The sequence below is a fragment of the Stylophora pistillata genome, chromosome 3, assembly GCF_964205215.1.
Source record: "Stylophora pistillata chromosome 3, jaStyPist1.2, whole genome shotgun sequence".
Taxonomy (NCBI): domain Eukaryota; kingdom Metazoa; phylum Cnidaria; class Anthozoa; order Scleractinia; family Pocilloporidae; genus Stylophora; species Stylophora pistillata.
Window position 1 is genome coordinate 40,974,083 of NC_142521.1, and position 27,787 is coordinate 41,001,869.

Sequence of the window (27,787 nt, forward strand, 5' to 3'; positions counted from 1 at the left end):
CGCCCTACAATTGACTTTCAACTAAAATTATTATTGAAAAGGCTTTATTAATCACTAAAAATTCATATTATAATGAAATAACTGAATTTTTCGGGTTTTCAAATTATAGGGCGGTTTCATCAGAGTGCTCCTTTAAAGCGAAGGTGAGTCGAAATTGAAACTCAAGTACACTTCGTTGAAAAGGGTCAAAATAAACACTGCATGTTCCTACCTTCATTGCATTTCTTCTTGATCCTCCCGCCTGAGTAAAAAGATAAGTGTTTGCAAGCTTCAGGGCGCGGTCAATCCTTGTGGGCCCATTTTTGTATTCAGCTCTGTCAATCAACCTGCGTACCTCGTAGTTATTCAGCTGTGGACCAGTTAGCTCTCTGAATGAGAATTCGACTCTAGGTGAAGTGTCAAAAGATATCAGTGCCATACGGGTTCCCCATTCAGACACGGGAAATCGGTCAGCAATTGATTTAACAAAATCAAGAGTAGTTCTCCAATGAGCTTGTGTTGTTGTACGTGATGATCCAATCAGAAAGGCGATGTCTACGGGATAGTTACGCTCTGCATAATTTGAAAACGAAATTTGCAATTTAGTCACAGGGTATGCAGTGACTGACTATTTCTGTAATATCTAGTATAAATATGCGAACTATACCATGCTCTTCAGATGAGGGCGTATGTAATGGTAAATGCTCGGCCTTTCAGTGGGCAATGGGTGGAAATTACATAGTCAGTTAACCAGTGAAGCAATGCATTTACGAGATGTTTTTTTTTTAATTCTTTTTTATTAAATACGGAAACAAAAAAGAAACACCCTAGAAGTGAGTGAAAGAGTATTTAGTGGTGAAGTAAATTGAACCTCAAAGCATAGGCCACCACTTTCGATGAGAAATTGCTCTGCGTTCCATTACGATTTGGTATGAGAAAAACATCTCATACATTATCAATTACAATGGCATTGCATACAGGGAATTGAAAAAAATGAAATCAAATTTTCTCAGAAAAAGAAAACCGAGGAGGACAGTAGTGATACACCAGCGGCCAAAAATAAAAATCATTGTTAATTACCTCTCACACGGCTTTTAACCTTTTGCGTTATCTTGGTGGTAATAGCAGGCGCTGGATCATCAGGTGCAACGAAATAAACATTATCATTTCCAGATGCTATTGTGAGCAGGTCATCCGCATTGGTGTCTTGTCTGGGTTTTGTTGAGAATGCAAACACCTCCACATCTTTATCTTTTACCTTTTGAGCCGCACTAGCTAAGGGAATTGCTTGGGGATCCTTTGACTGCTCTCCATCCGAGATCACCACCAAGAACTAGGTTTGAAAAAAATAAAGGTAACAAATAGCAACGTACGGTGTCAAAAGGAGGAAATGAACATAAACATAAACATCTCCCCAAAATGTAAACGTAATAACTTCACCTTATGGTCGCAATGAGTTTCTACTGAACGGAACAAAATGTCATTCAGTACTATCTTTAAAGATGATTAATTATTCGATAAATGTTAGCCTTTATAGCTACCGTGACGAGACGACATTTTTGAGTAGCTAATATAATGCGTTATGATGCCAGTTTAATGCGCCCCTCTACAGCTAAAACAATGTTTTTCGCTCACTCGTATGTACTTTGTTAAATTCCTTCGTAAACCCGTCTGTATTGAAAGACACCTACAAGCAGTTCTTAAACTGTGCTTAGCTCCCTACGGCCGCTAAGACGATAGAGTAAAGCGACCCCATTAGGAGCTTGGAGCTTACATGAAAGCGAAAAGTAAAAGTTTGTTTGGCCCCGTTTTATGAAGGGGGATTTTGGCAAGGGAGCCATTTATAGTATCCAGTAAGGATTTGGCCATAATCTCTGCGCCTTATGGTCGTATTTCTTTTGAATCTTTTTATTACACTAACATTTCTGGATAGTAGAAACAGAAAATCAAACAAAACCCGAACGAACCTTTGAAGCTTCACTCCTCATTCCACTTTGCTCAGTAAACATTACATCAGCTGTCTCCTGAAGTCCAAGGTCAATGCGTGTGTCATTAACTTCTTCATACGGGATTTGCGATATGCGTCTTTTTACCTCGTTCAAATTGTAGTCTGAGCCCTTTAGGGTGTTAAATCTTAAAGCCACCTTGGGGACCTTGGCCGCTGTGGCAACGGAGAGGTGAGTCCCACGTGGCGATACCGTAAATGAATCCACCATAGAGTTTACGTCATCAAGAATTGATGACCACTTGGTTGGCGTTGTTTGTGGAGAGGAAGCAATTAAAATTCCAATATCAGCGGCAGCTGTCATGTCTGTTGGTTGGGAAAGATTAATCCAAACAATGAAATGGTTACAAATAATCAAAATAACAATAAAAATCATGATAACGATAGCATTACTATTATTACTATTGTTACTACTATCATTATTATTTAATGGGGCTCGCTCGAAAGCCACACGGTTCCTCCATCCCTCCATTTTTGAGAGACTTTTTTTCATGTAATAAGGCATTCCACGTTTTAGGATATTCCGTCTTTCTGCGTCTTAGGACATTCTGTCATTCCGTGGTTTTGGATATTTCACTATTCTACCGTTCCACTGTTCCATGATTGTATTGAATATGTCACCCTGTAAAATTCATAACTTTCTCACTCCGCAAATTTAGTGGCCTTTTAGGAATAAATCACTGATCCAACGATAAAATTCTCTCTTTTCAAAAAATACATTCTTAAACATTTCTAAATCACACCTATTGAGATAGTATGCAAGGGAAAGTTTTGATTTAAATCACCCACGTCGGTAGATGCCATTGAGAAATAACTTTTGTATTTTTACCACAAGAACTAAAAACATTTATATCCGGATTTACTAGGCATAATTCGCAGATTCAAACAGTAAAATGGTCACTCTTCGTGGAAACAATTTTTCCCCTAAGTTTCATGATGTGCTGATTATCCTTATTAAGATATTTCTTCAAGGAAAGTTCCGTTTCCAATCATGCGCAGTCCTAAAATGATTGTGAGATGGTTATCGTTTTCTGCTATCTTCTACAGTGTGACAGCAAGAACTGAAAACATAATGCGCTAATAGCTGTAAGTAAAAATCACAGGAGGCAGTAGCCGCAAAATTATGTTTTGAGGTACTTGACTTTCAATAACACGATTGTCATTCCTTAAAGGTAGATTAAAAAAATGGAAAGATGTATATATGAAAGCGTCAAGGATACAGACTAAAGTACTGACCAGTTTGACGACCAGGATCATCCACGAATCCGTTGATGGTGTCAGCTACTCTCCTCCCTGTACTTGGTAACTCATCCAAAGGAATGATGTAGACATCAGATGGCTTGATTGTGGTATCCTCCAAATCGCGTTGATTGACATAGGGCTTGATTCCGATTGAGAAAACTCGAATACCCCTACTCTTGACTCCTTGTGATGCTTTGATGAGCGGCGTTTGATCAGGGTCTTCCGTTGTATTCAGCGACACCAAAATCAAGAACTAGAAGAAATAAAAACAAATGATTAAACTATCCTATCGAAAAATCGATCGATCCATCCACCAGTGAGTGATCTTGCTCTTTACTTTTATGCAACTTGGTAGAATTTTTCAGGTAAAACCAAATTCTGCACCCGAGCTTCACCAAAGAAATCACTCTCCTGTACAATGTATAATTTTGGAAAAAAATAGAAAACAAGGAAATTTTCCTCGTCAAGAAAATCAAGAAAAACAAACGTACCTTCGGTACTCCTGGTCTTGAGCCTGCCTCTGTAGTAAACAACTGCTTGTCGGCCAGTTCTAAGGCTCTGTCTATCCGAGCGCTGCGCGTCATCTGAGTTGCAGTGTCCACCAGTATTTTCACTTCATCCCTATTCACCTGTTTTCCCTGCAGAGCGTTGAATGAGAAAACTATTGTTGCATTGTTTCCGTAAGTGATAAGAGCCACGTTAGCTCCAGTTGGGGAAACATCCAGTCCATCGATGACAGATGACACAAAGGTGGACAACTTTGCTATAGTGTCTGGGGTTGTGGCATAGTCGATGACAAATGCAACATCTACTCCAGTTGAAGGTGCTACAAATTAAATTGAACGACAGCTTTTTAATGGTCCATTATTCTTCAAACGGCAGGCATTTATGAAATGTCTGGTGCTATTTTTATGAAGTATTTAGTTATTTAATTATTGGTTAGTCAGCTCAGTATGATTTAGTCAATCGTTTAACTGAATTAAGATGTGGTTTCTGTATGAATTCAAATTCCGATGTTATCAAGGTTTGAGCTGTAGCGATATGTTTTTGAACTGTGACAGTCTTGTCTAACTTCCAAAAGTGGACGTGTCAAGTTTGTCTGTTGACCTTGATTTGAACCCAAACGAAAGTTCTTGTTTTGGCGAACGCAGTCAGAGGATTATTCAGTTGATCGGAAGCTTTGATTGAATACTTCGTTGTTTATTTCGAAATTCCCATGAAATTGTTTGGTTTAATGTTCTAACAAACAATGTTTAGTCTCCCGAGGTCAGCCAGCTGGCATGCCCACCCGAGGTCAGCCAGCTGGCATGCCCACCCGTAACACTATGATACGGTACTAAAAACCTCCATCCCGAGGATTTAGTAACTTGCTGTCTGCTGTGAAAAACAGGCTGAGTTTTTCTCCTTACACACTTATGATATGGCAGTGTACCCAGGGTGTTGCCTCATAGCCAAGTTCAAGATTATAAAGACATTCTCTTTTAGTTGCGAATAGAGCTAGTTTGGGGGCCTGAACAGCTAATCGGAAACTAAGACGTGCTTGGTTCACCATACAAATAAAAAACCATTCAAGAAGACAGATGCCAATTGTGTTACTAATAGCACATGTCTTACCACATTGAGGCCACCCCTTTCTTCTTGTTCCAGAGATTTCTCTGCCGATTGAATCGACACACCAACAATAGTCCCATCCAGCTCCACACTGCACCTCTTCATACCGACCATCCGGTTTGCATTGTGGCACAAACGTGCCAATATTGTAATTCTCCATAGCTTGGCGGTACTTTTCCTCACATGAACTTTTCGTTGGATCTACAAGAAAAATTATTGGCGATGGCACAAAGTTTACTTTAAGCACTAATTTAAAGAAATCTTATGATATATAAGTGCTGCTGTTGTCATAAGTGCGTTTTTTTGTACTGATTTGCTCTCAACATACCGTAATCCTTTCTGCTGTTACTTATTACACATTATGGACATTATTGCACGTAACTTATGTTGTTCCTTGTTGCACATTTTAAAATTATAGTGTACTTAAAGTACGCCACCTACCTTCGTCTGTTGGTTTTGGAACAAGGCAATTAGGAGTATCAGGGAGACTTGTTTTGGTTCCAGAGATCTCATTACCATCCTTGTCGACACAGTAACACACCGAGCCGTGACACTGAATCTTTTCAAAACTTCCATCCTCTGTGCACTTTGGAATAAAACTTCCAATGACTCCGTTTTGGAGGGCTCGTTCTCTTTGATCTTGACATTTTGTTTGTTGCACGCCTAGATATTAGCAGATATTTACAATATTTTTCAGGATATTTAAAATCTTTTTATACTAGAAACAGTCCAGTAATTAGTAAATATAAAAAAAAGAGGTAATCCTTCAGTAGAGCATGATCATAGCAAAAAGCAGGAATTTCTTAAACGTTTTAAAGACTTACCTGGTATTGGACATTGTTTTCTTCCCTTTCCTCTGGTACCTGGTATTTCTTGTCCCTGGCTATCGACGCACCAACAGACGGCACTGGCAAAATGACATTGCAAGGGTTTGTAATTACCATCTCTGTCACAGTCAGGTGAATAACGACCGGGAAGAGTTGAACCAGTGTAACCTTCTGCATTTATACGTTCTGCTAAGCACGGTGTTAACCCAGCTTGAAGAATAAAAACATTTGCATGTTAGTGCGAGAAGAAGCTTGAAAGTCGCAATTGCCAAAATAACTATTGAGGCTGGAGACTTTGTGAGAACCTTTGACAAACTAAAAAAAAACTTTACAAGCGTAGGGAAAAGGCCATAAACCAATACAAGTATCACCAAAGGAAAGTCAACCAGGTAGCAAATCCTAACAGTTAATGGTGAAAAATTAACTATCACTTCATTTTAACTTGAATCACGTATCCAAGTCCCATCATTTAATAACTGTAAGCCAGTAAACAAATCTGACAATTTACCCGTTGGTGGACAGTATGGTTTGGCATCAGTTTCAGTACCCGGGATTGGCATATCGTTATAGTACACACACCAACATCGTCCCGTGGTCGCTGAACACTGAACATCATCGTAACTACCATCTGGTTTGCACTGAGGAACATCTCTGTTGATATCGATATCCACTGTACGGAAGTTAAGGGCATCGTCTCGTCTCTTTTGGCATTCGGTTGGGAGTTTGTTCAGCACTAGAATGGAATTCAAGGACGTCGATTGTATCGGTGATTTCAAATTTCTTAACTTATGCAACAAATTAGCCCCAAAAAATCAACCCTTCGGCCAGAACATTTAAGTGTTGATTAGTCACGAGATATTGGCTTTCCTCGGAATGCCCAGTACACAATTCTGTCAAACTTTGCTGTCCACGACTACCCGAGGTGTTATGGAATATCTCAGAGTACCATATGAAGTATCCATAACATACTCTGTTAGTTGAAGTTATGCTTAAAGTGTTACTGTCTCGTGAAACACGTTTTAATCTCAGATTTGGTAAGCTTTCTAGGATTAAGATATTTCACCAAGAAATGGGTGAAATGTATAATAGTCATACACAACTATAAACAATCTAGTCATTGGGTACCTCCTTCGGAACAGTCAGGAACGCCGTTCATCACAGAAGTATTCCAATAAGCATTTCCTTTGCTGTCAGCACACCAACATTCATTTAACTCCCAAACGTAGCTGCATTGCACTTTCTTATAATTTCCTTGACGATCGCACTCAGGCAATGGTTTGTCTGATATCCCAGATGTAACCAGCCTTTTTGTTTCGTAATTGCAATTCTTGCGATCTACAACGAAAAAACAGCAAGCATTAACGTGGATCATGTTAGAGTTCTTTGTAAAATAGGAACAGACAAGGTCACACTCCAAATTAAAGTATATCAACGAATTAAACAGTACGTCTACGCCTCTTGCAAGAGAAGCGAAAGAGTTCAACGACACTTGGAAAATCATGGAACATGAGTCAAACTTCAGCCCAGTAATACATAAAGCAGTGCACTAGAAGGAACTTTGATGAACGCTTTCTCTTCTTGTTCCAAAACCCTAAATTTAGAGAAAGCTATTTTTTTCGTCTTGTCACGAGGGTGAACTTCTTAATGTGCCTTGCTCACCATAGAGTCTCTGTGGCTAAGTGGTAGGACATCGGAGCGCGGAAACCGATTCCTCATGAGGACTCAGAATTTTTTTTTGTCCCACGCTCGTGACAAGACGAGAAAAAAATTTCTCTATTTCATCACCCAGCCCAAAAACTGACCATCTTTCTTATTGTATTTACAAAACCCTAAATTAGTGAAGCTCTAGCAATGAATACAAAATGAAAACACCAACCTTTGTCTGGGCAGTTGACTCTTCCCTTTTTCCTTGTTCCAGGTAATTCTCGGCCAAGCGAGTCTACACACCAACAGTAGCCAGTTGCAGTGTAGCACTGTGCTCTGATGTACTGGCCCTTGCTGTCACATTCTGGGGCAAATCGTCCAGGCGGTGCATTTCCCAATGGACCTAATGCTGTTCTTCGTTCTTTCTGACACTTTGTCAAGTGAGCTAAGAAAAAACAAATACACAAATTTTAATATATCAGATAAAGAGTCAACTGAGTGTACGGAAACGGTCTAAAATGCACTAACCCATTAGCCCGCAACTTGGTGCACCACGAGTTCTAGTACCCTGTTTCTCGATTCCATTCTTGTCAACGCACCAACAGAAACCAGTTGATGGGCTGCATTGAACATCCTGGTATTCTCCACCTGGTCGACACAATGGAACGAATTTTCCAACTGCTGGAATTCCTCTCCAACCCAGGGCTGCTTGACGTTCTTTTTGACACATTGTGAGTCCAGCTGCAAAATGTGATATAATTACAATGCGGTTAATAATCACTGAGATGGGCTGACTTGAACGTCTTCTCGACGGCTAGACACCTACCAGTTGGTTCACATGTAGGGGTTCCCGATAGTCTAGTCCTGGGTATCTCCCGTCCATACCTATCCACACACCAACACACTGGAGTCCCTCGATGACATTGAACAGGGCGGTAACCCCCATTATCATCGCATCTCACCATAGACCACCACGGGCCACTTGGTCTAAGGAACTGAAGAGGCATCTTCATTGAAACCACTGGTTGGAGTTGTCGTATTTGTCTCTCCTTCTGGCAGGTAGTTTTAACACCTAAACGAAGCAGAGTCGCATGTGATCAGATAATTTGGTTTTATCGACTGAGTTGATAATGTAAATTGGCAACCGTCAAGAGTTTTCAAACGGTCGATAAAACCAAGTTATCTAGTCATTTCCCAACCAACGTAGCATCGCCGTTGTGTTTTTTTAGAAACTTGCACCCTCACTAAAATTGTCAGGTTTTTTTAATAAGCGTAAAGAACTTATATATATGATAAAACTGGCCGACACAAAATCCAATATTTTCCTTTAAAGTTCCTTTATTTTAAAGCACAAATATGATAAATGTTCAAAACAATAACCAGTTCAAATGTGTTTTATAAAGACTACCAAATACCTGGCGTTGATCTGTCTGGACACTTAGATTGTGGTGCTCCGTAAGTCTTTGTTCCATAAATTTCATTACCAAAGCGATCCACACACCAACAAATGCCATTTTCGCACTGCACAGGTTTGTACTGTCCATCGTTAGTGCACTCAGGTTGAAATTGACCAGGTCTGCCAGCTGCATGTAGTCTATCAAGCTGACAGTCGGTTAGATTAGCTGCATAGAGAAAGGGAAATAATACCTTTAATTCAGTTTGGTTACAGACTGCGCACACCGTTTATATTGTACGTGGAAAGGCTGTACCCATTGACACCTATTTTGCTGTATTTTCTACTCAAATGTGAGGCACTGGACGCATTATTTTTTAGCAGAATGCTAGCTGACTTTTAGGTAAGTATCATGTCAGACAAACCTGGGTCAGCACAGCTCAATTGGCCGGTTGACATCGTCCTTGGAATAGGTCTGCCATTGCGATCTACACACCAGCACTCATCTCCAGTTGGTGCACATTGGACCGGTTTGAACTCACCATCGTTTTTACAGTGTGGTACAAATGCATTAGGCGGGACTGTTCCTCTAAGCGCTAATGCTGCAAGCCTTTCCTTCTGACAACGCTTAAGTCCAGCTTTTTATGGTCAAATAAAAAGAGCGTAAATAGATATAGATGATATATTTCTTTTGTCTGGAACAATGGAATGCCAACGTTACGTTATCTAAGTTTAGCGACAACTTCATAATTTCTTTCGCTATTGAGAGAGCTGTTCATGAATTCAGCTTAATATTTTCTCTCCAATTTCATTCCAAAGCGGCAAAATAAATAGTATTATTTTCGGAAGGACTAACCATCTTGTCCGCAGTGAGGTACTCCTTTGATTTTTGTTCTTGGCAACTCATTACCGTAACGATCCACGCACCAACATTCCCCGAGAGGTCCACACTGGACATTTCGGTAGCCACCATATCTATCACATAGGGGGATGAAGCGAGTGAACTGGAAACGAGTCTGCTGAACTTGTGAACCCTCACTACTTTCCATTTCGCAAGTTGTTTTCTTTCCACCTATAAGCAAACCTTCTTTTTTCAAGCAGCATAAACATTGTAGAAAAGATTAGTCAGGTAGACTAATTTTCTTAAATGTGTCATAAGGTCACCTTATATGCACTTAAGTGAATATTATGATCGATTTTAAAGTTATGTTTTTATGTTCGTATGCTCAAGTTGCAATTTTGCTCGATCTGAGACTAATATTTAGTTAATATCTTTCGAACACAGCCGCGAGAATGATTACTTACTGATTTTGCTACAGTCCGGTTGCCCTTTGATCCTCGTTCCCCAGAGTTCATTTCCTCTGCGGTCGACACACCAGCAGTATCCAGTGGACTTTTGGCACTGAACAGTTTTGAAACTGCCATCCTTATTGCATTCAGGAGAGAAAACGATGGCGAAATCTGCCGACCATACACTAGCTTGAACTTGATCTTTAATGCAATCGCTCACGTCATCTGAAAGAGGCAAGTCACACTCCATCACGGGGTGTATTAAATTTTAGTCAAGGATGATGAAGTTTGTTTTGGTTTTTTTTTTAATCGTTCATCAGAGACATGTCGGAAATGTACATCATCTCCAGTAAGACCCTAAAAAACTGTCAAGCGCACTAAATCTAAATTGCTAGTGACCTGATGAAAACAAGCTGATTAAAGCCGAGTGGCATAAGGCGCTCATATCTAGATTCTGCAATACTAGGCGAATACGAATATAGCGACTCCTTGTAAATGTGAAGTTAGTCAATTGCATGTAGCCTCCAGGATTCTTTTAAGTTCCCCAGACGGTTCCCTGCACCCTCCAGGGTGGAAAAAGACAGTTTGATCTTGTAAGTTGTGTCGCCTCGAAATACATTTTGCGTAATGTTTAGGGCCCCAACCAGGACCTCTTGATCCAGAGTTCAGCTCTTACCTCAAGACCACCGTTTGCAAAGAGTTAACAAACAAAAAAAAAAGATAAACAAGCAAGGAGCAACTGAACTAGTCCGTTGTATACCTTGTAAATTGGAGCAGTCGGGTTTTCCACGAACTTTCGTACCAGTATAAGCACGACCCTCGCTGTCACTGCACCAACAGAATCCAGAAGAAGGGTTACACTGGATCTGTTCATATTTTCCGTCGGTAGTGCATTCCGGGATGAACAATCCAGGGACAACAACATCATGCCAGCCCAAGGCGAACTGACGTTCACGGAGACATCTGGGTAGTTGGCCTATCAAAGAAGTATCACAAAGTTACTGGAGAAAATAAAAAACTTTTACCTATGTAACAAAATCATACAGATGTAGAATCTAACTTGTAATTCAATGAAAGGATCTTAATGTAGGACCTACCATCTTTCAAGCATTGAGGCGGATTTCCTCTCTTACGTGTTCCTCTTATTTCTTGTCCGTTTTTGTCTACGCACCAGCAATAGCCAGTTGAAGCACTGCATTGGAGTCTTTTGTATTCGCCTGATCGGGTACATTCGGGTATGAAACGACCAACAGGAGGAACTCTATCTAAGCCAAGGGCGTCGTAACGGTCCTTAAAACAAGGCGTCAAACCAGCTGCAAAATAAAGGACATTATTTGGCTTGCCAGATCATAATTCCTAAAGTTTTTCGATCATAACTTATTGAGGCCCTAAAAATGGACGAAATTTGTTATTCATAAGCCCATCACAACGAGAGAATGTTGTTGAGAAAATGCAAATTTAAAGTGCACCTAAACCCAAAAATTTTTTTTCGCTTAACGACTCTAGCGGGTAATGAGACGTCAAATCGAGAACACGAAAGTCTGCATTTCACACATTTTCACATGTTTGGGAAGGTTGTAGTCGATATTGTCCGAAAATATGCCGACTAAGTGTGTTGTAGAAGGATGTAGCAACGTGCGAAATTTGGAAGAGAGTATCGCGCTTCATACATTCCTCATACAACACACCTATTTCGGACAACATCAACTACAACCTTCCCAAACAAGTGAAAATGTGTGAAATGCAGACTTTCGTGTTCTCGATTTGACGTCACATTCCCCGCTAGAGCCATTCCTCTTTAAACTCGGTCGTGGGGCAAGATGGCGGCCGATTTTCCGTATTTTGACTGGGCACAGAAAATTAAAGACTTGAGCAAATAAAAAAATTTTTGCAAAGAAATACTCCAAAAAATACGCTTATTTCGTTAAGCGGAAAAAATTTTTGGGTTTTCGTGCACTTAAATAATTGTATTTGTAAGGACGTTATGGCGTGCTTTCCATCTCCCTGCATTAAAATTAGTTAATTTTGTTACTACGCATAGGCACTGGAATGAAAAGTATGGGACTTAACATAGACAAATGTGCAGCATTCGTGATTAAAATTTGGCAGCTTACCAGTATGATCACAAAGAGGTCTTCCCTTTCCCCTTGTTCCACGCCACTCATTTCCGTTCTGGTCAACACACCAACAGTATCCAGTGGAAGGATGGCACTGGACATTTTCGTAAGAATTGTCCTTCGAGCACGTTGGGACATAATGACCAAATGAACTAACAGCCTGTATGATGTCCATTCTTTTCCTCTGGCACAGCGTTAACTTGGAATCTACGATACGTTAGAGTTAGAAATTGATACTCATTTATCTCTGAAATATACAGGTAAAACAATCAATTCCTGCAAATCTCATCTCAGCGGGTGCAAGAAGGCACTAATAGCAAAGCGGGTGCATTTTAGTCGTTATGAGCAGATGTAACAGCTCTACAAAACGTCATTTGTTGTTAGCCATCACAAATAGGTTTTACTTGACATTCCACTACATCGAGATGTACATCACTCTTAAGTGGCTAATAGTTGAACGTGCAAGATCACAATAGTTGCAAATCACGAATTAACAGCATTGGATTGCCCTCTGACGAGTAGTCTCTAATTATTTCAATAGCAGACAAAACAGCTCTTGCAACACATTTCGAGCCTTGTTTTACTTTCGGCATCATTCGCAGTTCACTACCCTTTCCTCGCAATCAAAAAAGATGAATTTACTTTTTAGCATTAAGTAACGTGCGCTTTCAGTTTTTTTTTTGCTTCAAGTTCCAAGCCAGTCACTATCTAGCTGAACACTGAAACCTTGAACTTGATGTCCTCACCGATGTCGCTGCAATCGGGTGTTCCACTAGTCTGTCTCGTGCCAAAGATTTCGTTGCCATACCTATCCACGCACCAGCATTGATTTGAAGCCACGTGACATTGTACAGGATCATAACTTCCGTCACCTTTGCATTTGGGTATGTAGTTACCATTTGAAGGAGCGACGTTTAATGTAAGGGATCGTGCTCTGTCCAGAAGACAACGAGTTTGTTTTTTCGCACCTTGGTAGTCGAAATCTATTAAAAAAAAAACAATGCCAGAGAACACACGACTTGGATACCGTCTCCTTTGCATTTGCTACCTTAGGACTGCAAGCACTTTTGCTGTCCAAAACGAACATCTAACCTATCAATAACTGGTGCCGTTAGTCGAACTCTTCCCCAACTAAAAGTAAAAAAAACAAAACAAACAAACAAACAAACAAAGGGACAAACTAACAAACAAATCAAAAAGAAGGAAAAAAATCCTGTGAAACAATAAGTAGAGCGCACATGAACGTGAAAATAAAAAAATATAGACACATAATGTGTAAGTACTAATTTTGCGCTAATATGAATTTTAATTACATGTTATGTTTTACTTCGTGACGTTTTGGTCATTGTTTCTGAGTGTAGGACTTTGACAAAAATTTCTGTTTGGTAACACCATCTTATCTGGTTAAGACATTTTTTTTTAATCAATCACTAAAACTCAATTCACTTTTAAGAAAACAAAAACTGTTCTGACTAAATCAATTCTTTACCTGGGCAATCGGCTGGCTTTCCGTTTTCAGCTCGTGTCCCAGGTATTTCTTTCCCGTCTTCATTAACACACCAGCAAGGGCCTTCTGATCGCAAGCACTGAACTGGCTCATAGGCTCCTTCTGAATCGCAATCTGGCACAAAGACACCATCCTTTGGTTTGTTGTCCCATCCCAGGGCAAGGCGGCGTTCCTTCTGACACATGGTAGGTATCACTGAAATGTGAAAACGATTTGGTTGATATTTCGGTTGTAACCAGTGTAAAAGGAAGAGGAAACGAGTCTTAGTTAAAATTTCCTTACCTGTATCGGGATCACAGTATGCCTTGCCCAAAACACGTGAACCAATTATCTCTTTGCCATCACTATCCACACACCAACATTTTTCTTTACCAGCTCCAGTTTCCAGACATTGCATCCTTTCGTACGATCCATCAGTTTTACAGCGTGGTTTAAAGCGACCCTTAATCACCACTTTTGTGTAGCCGAGAGCCCTTCGCAGGTCCCTCAAGCATGGGGACAAATTAGCTGTTAATGAAAGTGGAGAGTTTTGTTATAAAAGTTGTTCATTGTTGTCATAACGATAAGTGGACCTTTGATGATTTGCTCCGCTTCATAGAATCACTAACGACTGCAGACTTTCTATCAAATTTAGATCGCGATCATCATTTGGAATTTTACGCTTCCAGTCGTCTTCATGGGAGGATTTACAGTAAATCAGTCGAAGCATCGCAATCTTTAAATAATTTCCGTCACTCTTTCGCGAGCGGGAAAAAAAAAACTATTCTAAAACATTTGTTTATGAAGTGAACGTTGCTATACCCACATAAGGTAGGAACTTCGACAAAGTTAATGGAACAGTTAACTCATTATTGTCCTTAAACATTTTCGACCCGACTTTTTTGCCTTATTCGTCTCTTGTGATGGATATTATTCAATAATTTCAATCCACAATTATAAGAACATTATAAATCATTGGAACTTACACATAAGAGTGTAAAAAAATCTGAACGATTCTTGATTCGGCTAGTTTTAATGAACATCGTAAATGGCCTTTCTTACCTGGCGCATCGCAATATTGCTTTTTACCTCTAACACGTGTTCTGAACGATTCTTGATTCGGCTAGTTTTAATGAACATCGTAAATGGCCTTTCTTACCTGGCGCATCGCAATATTGCTTTTTACCCCTGACACGTGTTCGTGGTTCCTCTTTGCCCATTTTGTCAACACACCAGCATTCTCCAACAGAAGCATCACATTGCATTCTTTCATATCCGCCGGCGAGATTACAAAGAAGGGTAAAGCCTTTCCTATTTCCGTTTTGACTCTTAAGTGCTCTTACCAACTGCTGTTCTTTAACACATTTGGTTGGACCTGTGCAATATATTGGTGAGGATAGATATCAAGACATATTTATTACTATATTACTAATAATAAACTTGATGAACCAAACATATGTAACCTTCGAGCTTCATAAATGCAATGGCAGAGCTTTTTTTTTTTCAAATTAAATTTTGCCGTAGTGGCAAACAGCACCTACCCTTCTTATCGCAAGTGGGACGTCCTCTTGTACTGGTTTTCCAAATCATAAATCCAGCTTTGGTGACGCACCAACAATATCCCGTGCTTCCAGAACATTGGACTGGCCTAAAGCCGCCATCTGGTTCACAGTCAGGAATGAAGATACCAGGTGGTACTGGGAAACCAGGTAAGTCAAGTATGCGGCTCCTCCATCTCTGACAGGTTGTTATGTTAGCTGAGTAGACTAAAAACCAAAAATTCAGATAATGCGGCTTCGAAGGACCAAGGAACATGACAAAAAATCAAAACATTTAGAATAACGCATTGTTTAACAGCTTCCATGTATTCAACATTTTAATTCTTAGAATGTTTTAATTTCATTTATGATGGTAAGTCAGTACCCTAGTGAAAAGGTGCTGAAAATACTAGGTTGAGAACTGTTGAGTAGTTGAACCATGGGATATCATAAATAAAAACCATATATTTAGGATAACGCGCTGTCATAACAGTTTCCACGTCTGACTTTAAATTGGAAAATGATGGTTAGTCAGTGTGTGCTGAGCACACAAGGTTGAGCAAATTTTCAGGGAAAGGCAAAAAAACAAACAATATGTCACTTAAGTGAATTATACCTGGTGTTTTAGAGCAGTCAGGGGTCTGCGGATTGATCCCCAAGCTCAAACGCAGTGTTCCCGGAAGCTCATATCCATGAGTGTCTACGCACCAACAGTGGGTACCGTTGCACTGGACAGGCTCGTAACGCCCATCATCGTTACAAGCTGGTTGATAAGATCCTGTCACTTGGCCTTTCCAGCCGAGGTACCTTTGACGCTCTCTTTGACATGGAGACTTGGTAACTGTCAAGTCAGAGGAATACTAACGTGAACACAGGTACCAAAGGATAATGCAATCCTATGTTTTTACATTACAGTTTATTCAGAATATCAACAGATTTTTAACTCTAACCAAAAATTGTTGCTAGCAAAAATTGTTACTAGCTAACCAAAAATTGTTGCTAGCGAAATAGTCCTCGTAAGTTCCCCAAAAGTGTTGACAATGTACCTCTCCTCTACCTCTTGGGCAAGTGGCGAGGAATTAAAAGAGGATATTGGGCAAGTGGCGAGGAATTAAAAGAGGATATTGCATGTCAGAGGAAAATGAGTTGCGCAAAGCGAGAAATTTACCTGAAGGCCTGCAAATGGCCCGTCCTCTTACACGGGTCCTTGCAATCTCATTCCCCTCAGCATCTACACACCAGCAGAATCCTGATGCCTCATGACATTGAGAAGCTTTAAAATTTCCACTTGTGTCGCACTCAGGCACAAAAACACCAGGAGCTGGTTTTCCATTCCATCCCAAACTCCGTTGTCGTTCCTTTTGGCATTTTGGTAATCCAGCTTTGGGATAGAACAGAACGAGAAAAGAAGTTCCCAAACAAAGAAGGACATGTATTTTTTTCAGGTAATGAATTATCAGCGATAATTTTAGAGAGGATATTACATGGCCACACGTGGATTAGTTTTGTCGTCGACAGGAATGGAAATTAAACGAGAATACGAATTCATATCCAACCGCGAAAATGTAAAGTTTTGTTTATTATAAAACATCATTTAGATGCTTTATACAGTATTTAAATTCAAGTTGATTTTAAAAAAACAGATGCAGTTATCACCCAAACGTAGACTCAGCTCCAGTAAATGCTCTTTATCCTTTCGGCATTAGAATGAAGTAAGTTCTCTTGGCAATATGTTGTCTGCTCATCACAAGAAATTTGTAAACAACTGGAGCTATCTAGTAAGGTGATAGGGTGCCAGGTTTTTGTATCCAGTGACTATTACGACATAGTTAACTTCTGATTTTGAATATATGGAAAACATGACTATCGAAAGCAGTTATGACATCATATCTTATCAGTAAGATGACTCAGCATAGGCACCTGTTACATCACATTTGAGATTTTCTTTGTTGTCCACAGATCTCGTCCTGGGTATTTCTCTCCCCACTCGGTCTACACACCAACAAGTGCTATTATCGCACTGTCTTGGCGCATAGGCGCCGTCTTTATCACAAGCTCGTTTCCCATCTTCTTGACATTTTGTTTCTCCGGCTGGGAAAAAAGTAAGAATGTAAGGAAATGTTGACATTCAAGGGCATGCTCCAATCAAGATTAGGCAATCGGTACTGGGAAAATGGCTGTTTCAGCACCTTCTGAAAGGTAATTGCCAAAAATAACAATAATGTCAAGAAGCCGTTTGTAAACCCACCTTGAGATGTGCACGTTCGTCTTCCATCACCTCTTGTTCCCACAAGCTCGTTTCCTTTTTTGTCTACACACCAGCACTGACCTTTGGATTTGTCACATTGTTCAGGAACATAACTACCATCTGGGCGACAATCCGGCGAAAAAACTGCCGCAGATTTTCCATTTATTTGCCAGCCACGAGCACGTAGACTGTCCATCTCACAGCGTGTCATATTTGCTAAAAAATGTAACAAAGTTACTCCAACTGACAAGGTGTGTCTTTTGGGTTATTGAAAGATATTCCTGGTCCTATCCGTGATGGTATCTTTGCTGGAAGCATGTGCCAATGTAACAGATACTTTGAGAGCTACTTCAAAAGTTATAGAATCATGACATGACCAACTAAATGACATTATAAACATCAAATACTTCTATAACAAAAAAAAGATACTGTTTAGATATTTTTCTTATGTATTCACTAATTTTTACAGAAATAAAATAGTATCCTTTGGTTCTGGCGACCCGAACACAGCATTGCAGATGCTAAGGTCACCCATTACCTTTATCACAAGCTGCTTTCCCTCGGACGCGGGTGCGAGGCATTTCCCTTCCCGCCTCATCCACACACCAGCAGTATTCCGTGGAGGGATTACATTGTATCGTTTTAAAACCACCGTCTGGTTTGCACTGTGGAACGTAAACCCCGACAACGTACAAGGTAAGCGCACCCAATGCCTGCTTACGAGCGCGTGAGCAGGGGGCTTTACCAACTAGCTGCGGAAGCACTTTGAAACCTGGTACAAATGGTGGTGGTTTTGATCCTGAAAAAGACATCAAATAGTTCACCTTCCATTTATGGCATTCACAACCGTCTCGGGGTGAAGGAAACATTTATGGCAAAAGGATCAGTTTCTCACCGTGTTTAGCGCAATCTTGCTGTTGAACGCCAACTGATCCTGCCAAAATGTAGCCATAATATTGCTCGACACAGAAACACACTGAGCTAAAACGGTCACATTGAAGCGATTTAAAATGTCCATCTTCGCTTCTACATTCTGGAACATAGGCTCCAGTTTGAGTAAAACCGGAATAAGCACTCAACTGGTGAAGATGATGCTGGCAAATGGTCAGTTTTTCTGCAAGACATACCACAAACGGAAACAGTATAAAATGGTCCGGAATAATCATAATAATAATAGAAGAATAATCATAAATAAGAGAAGACTGTCGGTTTGAACTCCGTAATTGCGAAGATATATTCAGCATTCCTTACTGACTCAATGCTGATTAAGCATCTGAGACACCCAGAGAGGATGTGCTCTATGTGGAAATTAATTCGGGTTAAAAAAATGAAATTATTTTAAATATCACATAAAGGAGTAAAGAGAAGCGTATATATCTATATATATCGAGCACTCTAATAGGATAAAGGATGGGTCATGTCGTGTAATTGTGCGAAGCTCACTAGTTTCTAGTTTGAACACTCTGGCATGGCTTAAATTGTACCACAAACGTAAAATCATTTGGGGGTGGATTTATACCTTCATCCACATCCTTGGCCACCAAGCCCACAACTGTAAAAGGGACTATTGTTAAATATATGTATATAATCCTAAGACCTACTCGGTACTTTGCAGTCGGGATGACCCCTCACTGTGGTCCCTGGAAGAGGATTTCCATTGTTATCAGAACACCAACAGTAGCCATATCTGTAATCACACTGTACTGACTTGTAGTCTCCATCGTCATCACACTCCGGAATAAAGTGCGCAAAATAACCAGTATCTTGAACCTGATTTGCTGGACAAGTAGGGGCAGAATCTATGAAAGACGAATTGTTTAAGCAAATTTTACCATATCAAACTGTTAACGCCAAATAAGTGTCTGAGTATCGGTGAATTTAGGAACCGAAGTGCGTTCCAGTAACAAACGGATATCTAATACGCTCAATCAAAACGTTTTGATAACCTTGTAGCCATGTTCAGTTGTCTTTTTACCGCCACGTCATTAATAGTATAGTTTCCTCTTTGGCAACCGCAGCGAAAGAGGAAAAAGTTTTGACTTTTCTAGCTGCTTGGAGTTGGATAATTTTTCAGTTCTAGCACCGCAGAAAAAATGTGCAAAAATGCACCTATGCGGTATAGGCTTATGTCAATATTAGCAGTTAGCGGGTGATCGGTAATTACAGAGGAAGACACGCTTGGAATAATCGAAGATTTCATCTTGTCTTGCTTAAGTCAGTTACTGCTTCACTTAAGTAACAAATAACTGTAATGACCTGGTTTTGGACACCTTATGGGACCCTTTGTTCTGCTTTGTGGAATCTCTGTGCCATTTTCATGAACACACCAACACTCGTCATTCTGCACGGTACATTGCACTTCAACATACAACCCCTCAGGGGTGCAGCGGGGGAAGTATTTGCCAGCAGCTGGAGGAGAGGTAAAGAAATCGACCTGCTTCTTTTGACAAGGAGTGAGTACTTGTTCTGCAGAAGCAACCATACATAAAATTATAATGAGATAAGGAAATTAGAAAGTACTCAACTGCAGGAAACTAACAATAAAAAACCTCTGAATTCACGAACTTCAAATAGTTCGGTGAAAAGGTTCCAGAAAATGTGGACTCAGGATAACAGAGACGGTTTCTGGTGAAATTTTCTCAGCTTAAAGAAAAATAGACAGTAAAAAAAATACTACTGGTATAGCATTGTAAAGAACTAGAGACTTTTTTAATGACGCTAGAAGGTAGTTTGGCAGAATATTTGTCTCACATGCAAAGCAGAAAACCTGCCGTATTCCACATATTTCTAAGTACCCTGGTCCACAAGAGAAAGATGATACATGAACACATCGTCTAATTGACACTCAAATAATAATTAATGGTGAAAAATAATAATATTAGCAATAATTATAATGATAACAATTGCAGTATTATAACAATTTAAGGGGGCTAGCTCGAAATCCTCATGGTTCCCCTATCCTCTGGGCTGCACCAATGATTACCTATGCTTTTTTTAATTTTGTCAGCTAATTGTAAACAATTTTGTTGATTTTATTGCAATTCCATTTGTTGAGACTTTTTTTTTCACACAAAAAGGCACTCGGCCTTTTAGGATATTCCATCATTCCTCCGATCCTCTGTTTCTCTATTCCATCATTCTTTTGAATAACTTAGGGGCTCGTATTTTGTAGCCTTCTCGCTTCGCAAATTTAGCCGCCCTCTTCGGCATAAGTCGCTGATTCAAACAATAAAATGATATGCAAATCACATCTGTTGAGATATTTCTGAAAGGAAAAGTATTCAAGTTATGCGTCGGTGGATGCCATTGTAAAATTATATTTAAGATGTTTAACGTCTTTTGTAGTGTCACGAGAACTGAAAAGAATGTATCTTCGGATCTATATAAGTTGCTAATTTAGACGTTAAAATGCTCTCTCCTCAAAGAAAACATTTCCCACTACGTTTTGATGCACCAGTCACAACTATTAACATATTCTGCAAGGAAAACTTTTGTTTCAATTTACACGCAATCCTGAAATGATTGTGCGATGCAATCGCTTTTTACTGTATTCCGTAGTGTCACTACAAGAACTGAAAACATAATTTGCGAGTGGCTATAGGCAAGAAATCATAAAAGGAGCGAACTCAACTGTGTATCGAGCACGAATGTCGAACCGTACTAAGATACTCCGAAAAAAGAAAGCAATAAGTAGCACCGAGAAACATCGGGTCAAAATTGGGTCAAGATCCAAACTCTATTGTTACACTCACTCTCTTCGATAGTCCCATATGGAATTTTGTCTTATGTGGTGCAGTAGAGGAAATACAGAGGAATTAATATTTAAATTTACGAGCCTACGATGCTTTATCTAGGCTTATTGTCTCTTGGCTGGAGTGATGGAGAGATGAAAGTAGCAGGAGGTAGTCTCATTTCTCTTCTCCAACTTCAATCGGCAAAACTACGTTTTCGACCATCTTCAGGGCAGCTCTACGTTCTGTTAAACTTAAGATTAACATTACGATCCTACCGTTATCAGTACAATCGTCACTTCCAAAAGGCATTGTAACCGATTGCAGTATAACACTGCCACCTCTTCTGTTTCCGTCTTGATTTGTGCAGAAGCAGTACGGGCCATAGCACTGTACTTTATCAAAGGAACCGTCTGGTTTACATCGTGGAACATACCGGCCCATGGAGGGATATTTCCAGTACTCCTGGTATTGTCGTTGGCACAAGGTAAGATTCTTACCTAAGAGTTAGAAATATACGTGCTTATTTTGGTTTGTCAAGAAATCACATCAGTCACGGGGCGTTAGTGCAAATGGCTTGTCCACCGTAAACGAAGACCCCTCCCCCTCCCCCCCTCACCAACTTAATTCTGCATTAGCAAAATTTCCAGGAGGGCTCTATCAGTTCTTAACCCGTGTGAATGGAGGGTGGTTTCTGGATAAGAGAGGGCACATTTCGCAACTAAAAATCTGGAAAGTACTCGAAAACTTTCCATTACGATTTCCGACTCTTAGCAAGCAAGGCGAAGGTTTCTTCTCTATTAATGAAATGAAATTGCATACCGTAAATTTTAGATTATTATTTACTGTCTTCTTACCTGGAGTTTTACACTGAGGAGTACCCATCCCAATATTTACTGCCGTTCCTCGAAGTTCTTTACCTCTCCTATCCACACAGTAGCAGACAGATCCACGGCATTGAACATCTTCATAACTTCCATCTGGTTTGCAACGAGGAATTAATGCTCCAACTGGCGGAGTGTTGCTTGTTTGTCTACTGTACTGATGCTGGCACACTGTGAGTTCTTGATCTGGTGAGTTATTCGAAATTTTTCATGGTTATCTTGTTTTGATATTGAATTGTTCAGGACTTCCCATTTTTGGGGAAATCAGTTTCATATATGAAAAAAATAATACATAGCCTACCCATACTTCTCCAATCGTAACACAAATATGTTTTGATAATCACGGGTATATTTGAGATATAGTTCAAAGACCTTGAGTAAATTTTATTGAACTTGCCGCTCCGTGGAAGATCGAAGTTGAAGACATTCTGCAGTATCAAGACCATCGCTATAGGGGATAAAATCTTATTTCATTTTTAACAAATGATACCTGACGTTGTGCAATTCGGCTTGACAGGAAGCTCTGTCCGAGACTGTGCAATCTCATCGCCTCTTTCATTCACACAGAAACAAGCTGTTCCTTGGCATTGTACATCTTCATAGGCTCCCTCTGGAGTACATAGTGGTCTAAAACGGCCTTCCATGTACTCCTGTTGGCATCTTGTCAGATCAGATCCTATTTCAAGAGGTGGAAAAATTTTCCCAGAATCATTACCATACCACAAAATATCGGAGAACAAAAATGTAACCTCGCTGTATCACTTACCCATTCCAGGACAGGTTACGATGTCTTGTGACCTCGTGCCGCGTAGTTCAACGCCAAGGCTATCTACACACCAACACTCTTCTGTGCTTTCAGAACACTGCACATCTTCAAAAGTTCCATCCCTCTTACAACGTGGAACAAATTGATCAGAACTGTAGGGGGTTTGGAGAGCCTTTTCAACCTCTAATTGACACGGCGTTGGAGGTAGATCATCTGTATTAGGCGGAGAAGTTAAAATGCTCAGTTATACAGCTGCAATTATGGATTGGTTTTTAATAAAGATATGTTTTACCTGGAACGGGTGGTTTCTTAAGGGCCGCCTCTTTCACAGCTCTCTTCAGTTGATCAATCGCATCTTGATGGAAAACACTCTTTGGGTCGGTAGCGATAGACTGCAATTCTTTTGGGTCGATATTCTCTCCAATACCAACTGATATAATCTCTACACCTTTGGCGATCAACCCCGAAACTGCATCAGGCAGGGGAATTTGCTTACCGTCCTTTGTTTGAAAACTTCCGACAAAAACCACTAGTACCTATGGAAGCCATGTAAAACAGAGTTATAGGATGAGAGAAACACTTTTTCCACATTTTACTCTACTAAATATAATACAATGTTAGATAATATTCTGTTGTTTTTACGTCTTTAAGTTATGAACTTGAAGGTTAAAGGTTTACATTGAACAGTATGTGCGTTTTAGTACGTCCAAATGCATTCAATTCTTTTCTGTGCATGCGAAATATCCAGCTTCAAAAGAACTTCAGAGTTAGCGCAATCCTCTCACTAATTTAACATTCACCTTACCGCCCTGCTATTATAAAACAACATCTTTAAATCCAGGCAGCCTCAGTCATTATTGCAATGGAGTTTATGAAGGACGGCCTACTTAGTACACCTGTCAATGCATATACCCCCCACATTTTTGTGACATTGCCTTACTAACCTTTGGAACATTAGCACTCCCTCCTTTTGGGCTAAATAAATCGGAATCGACAATTTTCAGCCCTTGACCGAGTCTTGCAGCTCCTCCATCATGAGTTGTTCTATCAAGGAGTTCATTTACTGCCTGTGCAGTCCGATTTGGCCCATCAAGAGGGTTAATGAAAGTGAATTGCACTTTACTGTTAAGGCTGTATGCAGCGGCGCCAATATGTGCAAGTCCTTCCGTAATATTAAAAGTGTCCGCAATGTCTTTGGCTAAGGCGATTTGGGCATTGAAATCTGCCTCAGTGACTTGTCCAGAACCATCAAAGAGGAAGCCAAGTTCTACAGGTATACTAGCGATATCACCTACAAAAAAGTCATAAAAAACCACTGTTTATAGTTGGTAGTGCTTTCTTGTTTCAAAAAAGGGAGAATTGACTAGTTTGGTGGCCTGGCGAAACTTATTAATTAAATAACAATTGAGGAAAAGATATCATAAAATCAAACATTTGGCCAAGCGGTGTACCTGGTTTGTCACAATTTGGATTTCCAGGCTGTCGAGTGCCTGTAATTTCTTTTCCATTTCCATCAACACACCAACAAAGCGGCCCGCCACTTTGGCATTGTGTATGATTGTAGCTTCCATCGGCATTACATTGTGGAACAAAGACACCTAGAGGGGCGATACCTGTGGGTCCAAGTACCTGCTGTCTCTGCGCTTGGCATGGCGTATACCAAACTGCAAAAAAAAAAAATAAATAATAATAATAATTCAAAAGAGAATTATCTTTTTTTGTGGGGTCTTTACTGCATTTCTCCTGGCGAACTACCATTCTCGTTACCAACATAAAAATGAGAGAGAAAGGGGAGGGGGGGGGGGGGGTTGTCAGAACCCTTGTGACGAGAATTGCAGCTCTTGTTTCGAATACGGTAGTTTTCGAATATGGTAATAATTGACGTGAAGTCCGCGCAATGAGATCTAACTCTAACTCTTAAAATGGAAATTCTCAATGTCTACCTTAATTTGACATTCAAGGTCCAGGTAGCGACAAAAGGCTTACCTGTGAAGGCGCAGTTTGGTATTTTCTTGCTCTGTGTCTCAGTGTACTCAAGTCCATTTATATTAACACACCAACAGTTTCCATTCTGAGCGTTGCATTGCGCATATTGGAAACCTCCATTCGGAAGACAGTAAGGAACATGATTCCAAAGTGCTAAATTTCCTCCAGCTGCTCTTTTAATACGATCTTGACACGGCGACAAAGGAGCTGAAGAGTAAGACAACGCAAGAGCTGATTATTATCCACCAGATGCAATATCATTATTTAACTAAATTTTTTCTTTTTACATCCTGTTTACACAATATTAAATAGAGAAGCGACAAAAGACGCTGGCTGATTTCTTTGCTTGAATAGTGGGTCCATTGCGATACTGCTAAAACGATTTTACCTGTTGCAGCGCATTTCACTACTCCAAGGCTTCTTGTTCCAAGAATCTCTTTTCCTTTTCCATTCACACACCAACACTCCTCTGTTGACTTGTCACACTGCACATCGCTGTAAGAGCCGTCAGGCTTGCACATGACTTGAGGCGATAGAGAGGATGACAACTGAGCTTCTGCTTGTTTTTTCTGGCAGTTGGAAGGTGATTTAACTACAAGTAAAAGAAAGGATTAGTTTATTTATGGCGTTTATATTCGTCTGTCGATATGGCGTACGATATAAGTACCTTAGCACACTTTCTTGAAAAATTGTTTTGAAACTATTAGAGGGAAATAGGCGTTATTTTGGGTGCAAAGATGTCATGATATGGTCATTTCTCTAATCCACCAGCTCTGTGAGGTACAACACTGAAAGAAAGGGAAAATGCGCCCTTAGAATGTATGAATGTTAAAAGTGACATGTACCTGGATCATCACAATTTGGAAGTCCATCTCTCAGTGAATTAACACTGGTGCCTCTGATTTGATTTCCGATTTCGTCGACACAGTAACACGTGCTAAGGAAGCACTGCACCTTGCTGTAACTACCATCTGGGTCACACGAGGGAACAGCACGGCCAGGTACTGGATTCCTCCAGCTGTCTCGCTGTTGTCGCTGACAAGGAGTAAGGGAATCTATCCAAATTGAAAAACAGTATTCCTTATGAAAAAATGATCGTGAACTCCGATCGTATGACTCAGGAAGGGCCTAAGAAACATTTTGTTGATGGCACTGACTCACTAAATGCCTTGACAACCTGACTATAGACTTAATCAGAAAGGTTAAAGAATATTAGAGTCAGCTGAAGAACATAAGTTTATAGTGCGGTTGTGACCTTTCTAAATTACCTTGGTCTACACATCTGGCTCGACCTTCTTGTCCTATCTGAGGGACACGTTTACCGTCTTTATCGACGCACCAACATAAGCTATTTGTTCCATCACATTGCACTTTTTCATAAGTTCCATCTCTTTTGCATCTTGGCACGTAGCTTCTGCCGCCTATCAGAGCCTTCTGTACGTGCCTTTCACATTTCGTCAGGGTATCGTCTTCAAAAATACATATAAGGAGATAACTGTTAGTGTCGTTTCCACACATTTCCAGCGACAAAAAACAAAAACAAAACAAAAGCTACGAAGACAACAAATGTGTCGAATAAAACTGATAGGAAATCGCACCTACAGTCGTTACTTGATATACGAAGAAAAACAAGAGACCAGGGTAAAAATTGATCTTGTAGTCTAGTCTTGGTAAGGGTAGTCACGAAAAGGAAAACAAACCTGTCAGATTCAATAATTACTTGACTTTCCGTCGGGATTTAGAAAAACCAGTCACTACAACCGAGTATAGTGTTTTTTGGAACTCTCGCATAGACGACTAGACTACGCGATATACATTTCTCCTGATGTTTACAGCCTTTTGCAAAAATAGAAGGAAAAGCAAGGGGAGAAGTCTTTTGGGTATCAATATTCCTTCGCTCCCTGGAAAGAAACTTTTAAGTGGAAAAAAATATACCTGCCAAAGCAACAACAGGCTAACGGCTGGTAGTTGCTGTGCGATGAGCAATCAGTAGATAAACAAATTAGCATAAAAAAAGGAATATCAAAGCAATGCAGTCCTAACCTGGATCTTTACATTTAGGTCTTCCTTGACCAATACTAGCATCTGTTCCAGGAATACGAATTCCGTTGATATTCACGCAGTAACAAACAGAGCCTCGACACTGTTCAGCTTCATAGTTTCCGTTCGGTTTGCAACGTGGTATGAAACCTAATCTACCAGGGTTCGACGCAAATTCAGCGCGCTGATGCTGACACTTTGTAAGAGCTGAGTAACAGAAGAAATATATTATATAATATGGAAAAAGCCATGAAATATTGCATGCACAGCATGTTTAAATACATATGATTAATAGATGCTGTCTGAATATAAACATCAATTATTAAAAGACATCATTAAAAAGTATGGGAGTTGTAGCCAACCGTCGTCGATGCTGCTCCTTCAAAAACTAGCGCTCTAAATTTCAAGCCGACCAATGATCAACGGTCGATAGGAGCCACAAAATAACAACGCAGGAGAAAACCATCATTTTTTTAATCAAGCTTAATAAAGGAACTTAAACGATATTTTTACATCTTTGGGCCTCTAGGTACAATAAAAATTATCAACAGAATGTACCTACTGGTTAACGTAGTGGATTCTCTTTATTTAAAATAAGTATTTCGAAGTATCTTTTGACAAAAAGACGACATTACAGGTTCTTACTTGGATCAGGACCACACATGACGTCACCTTCCGATATATTCTTTCTTGTACCATAAATTTCAACACCATCTTCGTTGACACAGTAACAGAATGACTTGAAGCACTGCTTTTTGGAGTAGCTACCATCAGGTTGACATCGTGGTAATTGCCTTCCTTTCAAAAGCCAGTTTCTTGACTTTTCCGAAAATTCCTTTTGACAAGGTGTAAGACCTCCCCCTATTTATAAAAGAAATACTTCGACTGAAGAGATATTAAAGTGCGAATACACAAACTGTCCAATTTTTTTGTTAGGAAACGAACAATGAATTCATCTCAATTTGTCATTTTTGATTGCTTTAGTCTTAACCGCCAGACT

General features: G+C 40.0%; 1 protein-coding gene across 8 annotated transcripts in view; it reads right to left on the reverse strand.

The window, feature by feature from the left end:
- Nucleotides 1–27,787, reverse strand: part of LOC111343164 (uncharacterized) — a 119,860-nt gene that overhangs the window by 61,399 nt on the left and 30,674 nt on the right. For all 8 annotated transcript variants that reach the window (XR_015999018.1, XM_088754373.1, XM_088754368.1 and 5 more), the window contains exons 38-83: nucleotides 27,433–27,648; nucleotides 26,791–26,994; nucleotides 26,016–26,216; nucleotides 25,593–25,802; nucleotides 25,136–25,339; nucleotides 24,748–24,954; nucleotides 24,213–24,425; nucleotides 23,706–24,052; nucleotides 23,054–23,297; nucleotides 22,762–22,974; nucleotides 22,486–22,671; nucleotides 21,969–22,181; nucleotides 21,390–21,611; nucleotides 19,637–19,846; nucleotides 18,982–19,179; nucleotides 18,276–18,494; nucleotides 17,919–18,179; nucleotides 17,381–17,596; nucleotides 17,053–17,223; nucleotides 16,301–16,513; nucleotides 15,749–15,973; nucleotides 15,136–15,360; nucleotides 14,754–14,969; nucleotides 13,898–14,122; nucleotides 13,598–13,810; nucleotides 12,855–13,091; nucleotides 12,106–12,315; nucleotides 11,089–11,304; nucleotides 10,752–10,967; nucleotides 10,007–10,216; nucleotides 9,558–9,773; nucleotides 9,127–9,339; nucleotides 8,724–8,930; nucleotides 8,135–8,380; nucleotides 7,837–8,049; nucleotides 7,541–7,753; nucleotides 6,790–6,999; nucleotides 6,173–6,397; nucleotides 5,662–5,874; nucleotides 5,279–5,500; nucleotides 4,841–5,038; nucleotides 3,718–4,052; nucleotides 3,221–3,479; nucleotides 1,947–2,290; nucleotides 1,060–1,312; nucleotides 212–552 (exon numbers count right to left, since the gene is read on the reverse strand). Coding sequence is in view for 7 of the 8 variants with exons in the window: in XM_088754373.1 (XP_088610499.1) it covers nucleotides 212–552; nucleotides 1,060–1,312; nucleotides 1,947–2,290; nucleotides 3,221–3,479; nucleotides 3,718–4,052; nucleotides 4,841–5,038; nucleotides 5,279–5,500; nucleotides 5,662–5,874; nucleotides 6,173–6,397; nucleotides 6,790–6,999; nucleotides 7,541–7,753; nucleotides 7,837–8,049; nucleotides 8,135–8,380; nucleotides 8,724–8,930; nucleotides 9,127–9,339; nucleotides 9,558–9,773; nucleotides 10,007–10,216; nucleotides 10,752–10,967; nucleotides 11,089–11,304; nucleotides 12,106–12,315; nucleotides 12,855–13,091; nucleotides 13,598–13,810; nucleotides 13,898–14,122; nucleotides 14,754–14,969; nucleotides 15,136–15,360; nucleotides 15,749–15,973; nucleotides 16,301–16,513; nucleotides 17,053–17,223; nucleotides 17,381–17,596; nucleotides 17,919–18,179; nucleotides 18,276–18,494; nucleotides 18,982–19,179; nucleotides 19,637–19,846; nucleotides 21,390–21,611; nucleotides 21,969–22,181; nucleotides 22,486–22,671; nucleotides 22,762–22,974; nucleotides 23,054–23,297; nucleotides 23,706–24,052; nucleotides 24,213–24,425; nucleotides 24,748–24,954; nucleotides 25,136–25,339; nucleotides 25,593–25,802; nucleotides 26,016–26,216; nucleotides 26,791–26,994; nucleotides 27,433–27,648 (10,469 nt within the window). In the remaining variant the exon portion in view is untranslated. The remainder of the gene's footprint in view (nucleotides 1–211; nucleotides 553–1,059; nucleotides 1,313–1,946; nucleotides 2,291–3,220; nucleotides 3,480–3,717; nucleotides 4,053–4,840; nucleotides 5,039–5,278; nucleotides 5,501–5,661; nucleotides 5,875–6,172; nucleotides 6,398–6,789; nucleotides 7,000–7,540; nucleotides 7,754–7,836; nucleotides 8,050–8,134; nucleotides 8,381–8,723; nucleotides 8,931–9,126; nucleotides 9,340–9,557; nucleotides 9,774–10,006; nucleotides 10,217–10,751; nucleotides 10,968–11,088; nucleotides 11,305–12,105; nucleotides 12,316–12,854; nucleotides 13,092–13,597; nucleotides 13,811–13,897; nucleotides 14,123–14,753; nucleotides 14,970–15,135; nucleotides 15,361–15,748; nucleotides 15,974–16,300; nucleotides 16,514–17,052; nucleotides 17,224–17,380; nucleotides 17,597–17,918; nucleotides 18,180–18,275; nucleotides 18,495–18,981; nucleotides 19,180–19,636; nucleotides 19,847–21,389; nucleotides 21,612–21,968; nucleotides 22,182–22,485; nucleotides 22,672–22,761; nucleotides 22,975–23,053; nucleotides 23,298–23,705; nucleotides 24,053–24,212; nucleotides 24,426–24,747; nucleotides 24,955–25,135; nucleotides 25,340–25,592; nucleotides 25,803–26,015; nucleotides 26,217–26,790; nucleotides 26,995–27,432; nucleotides 27,649–27,787) is intronic.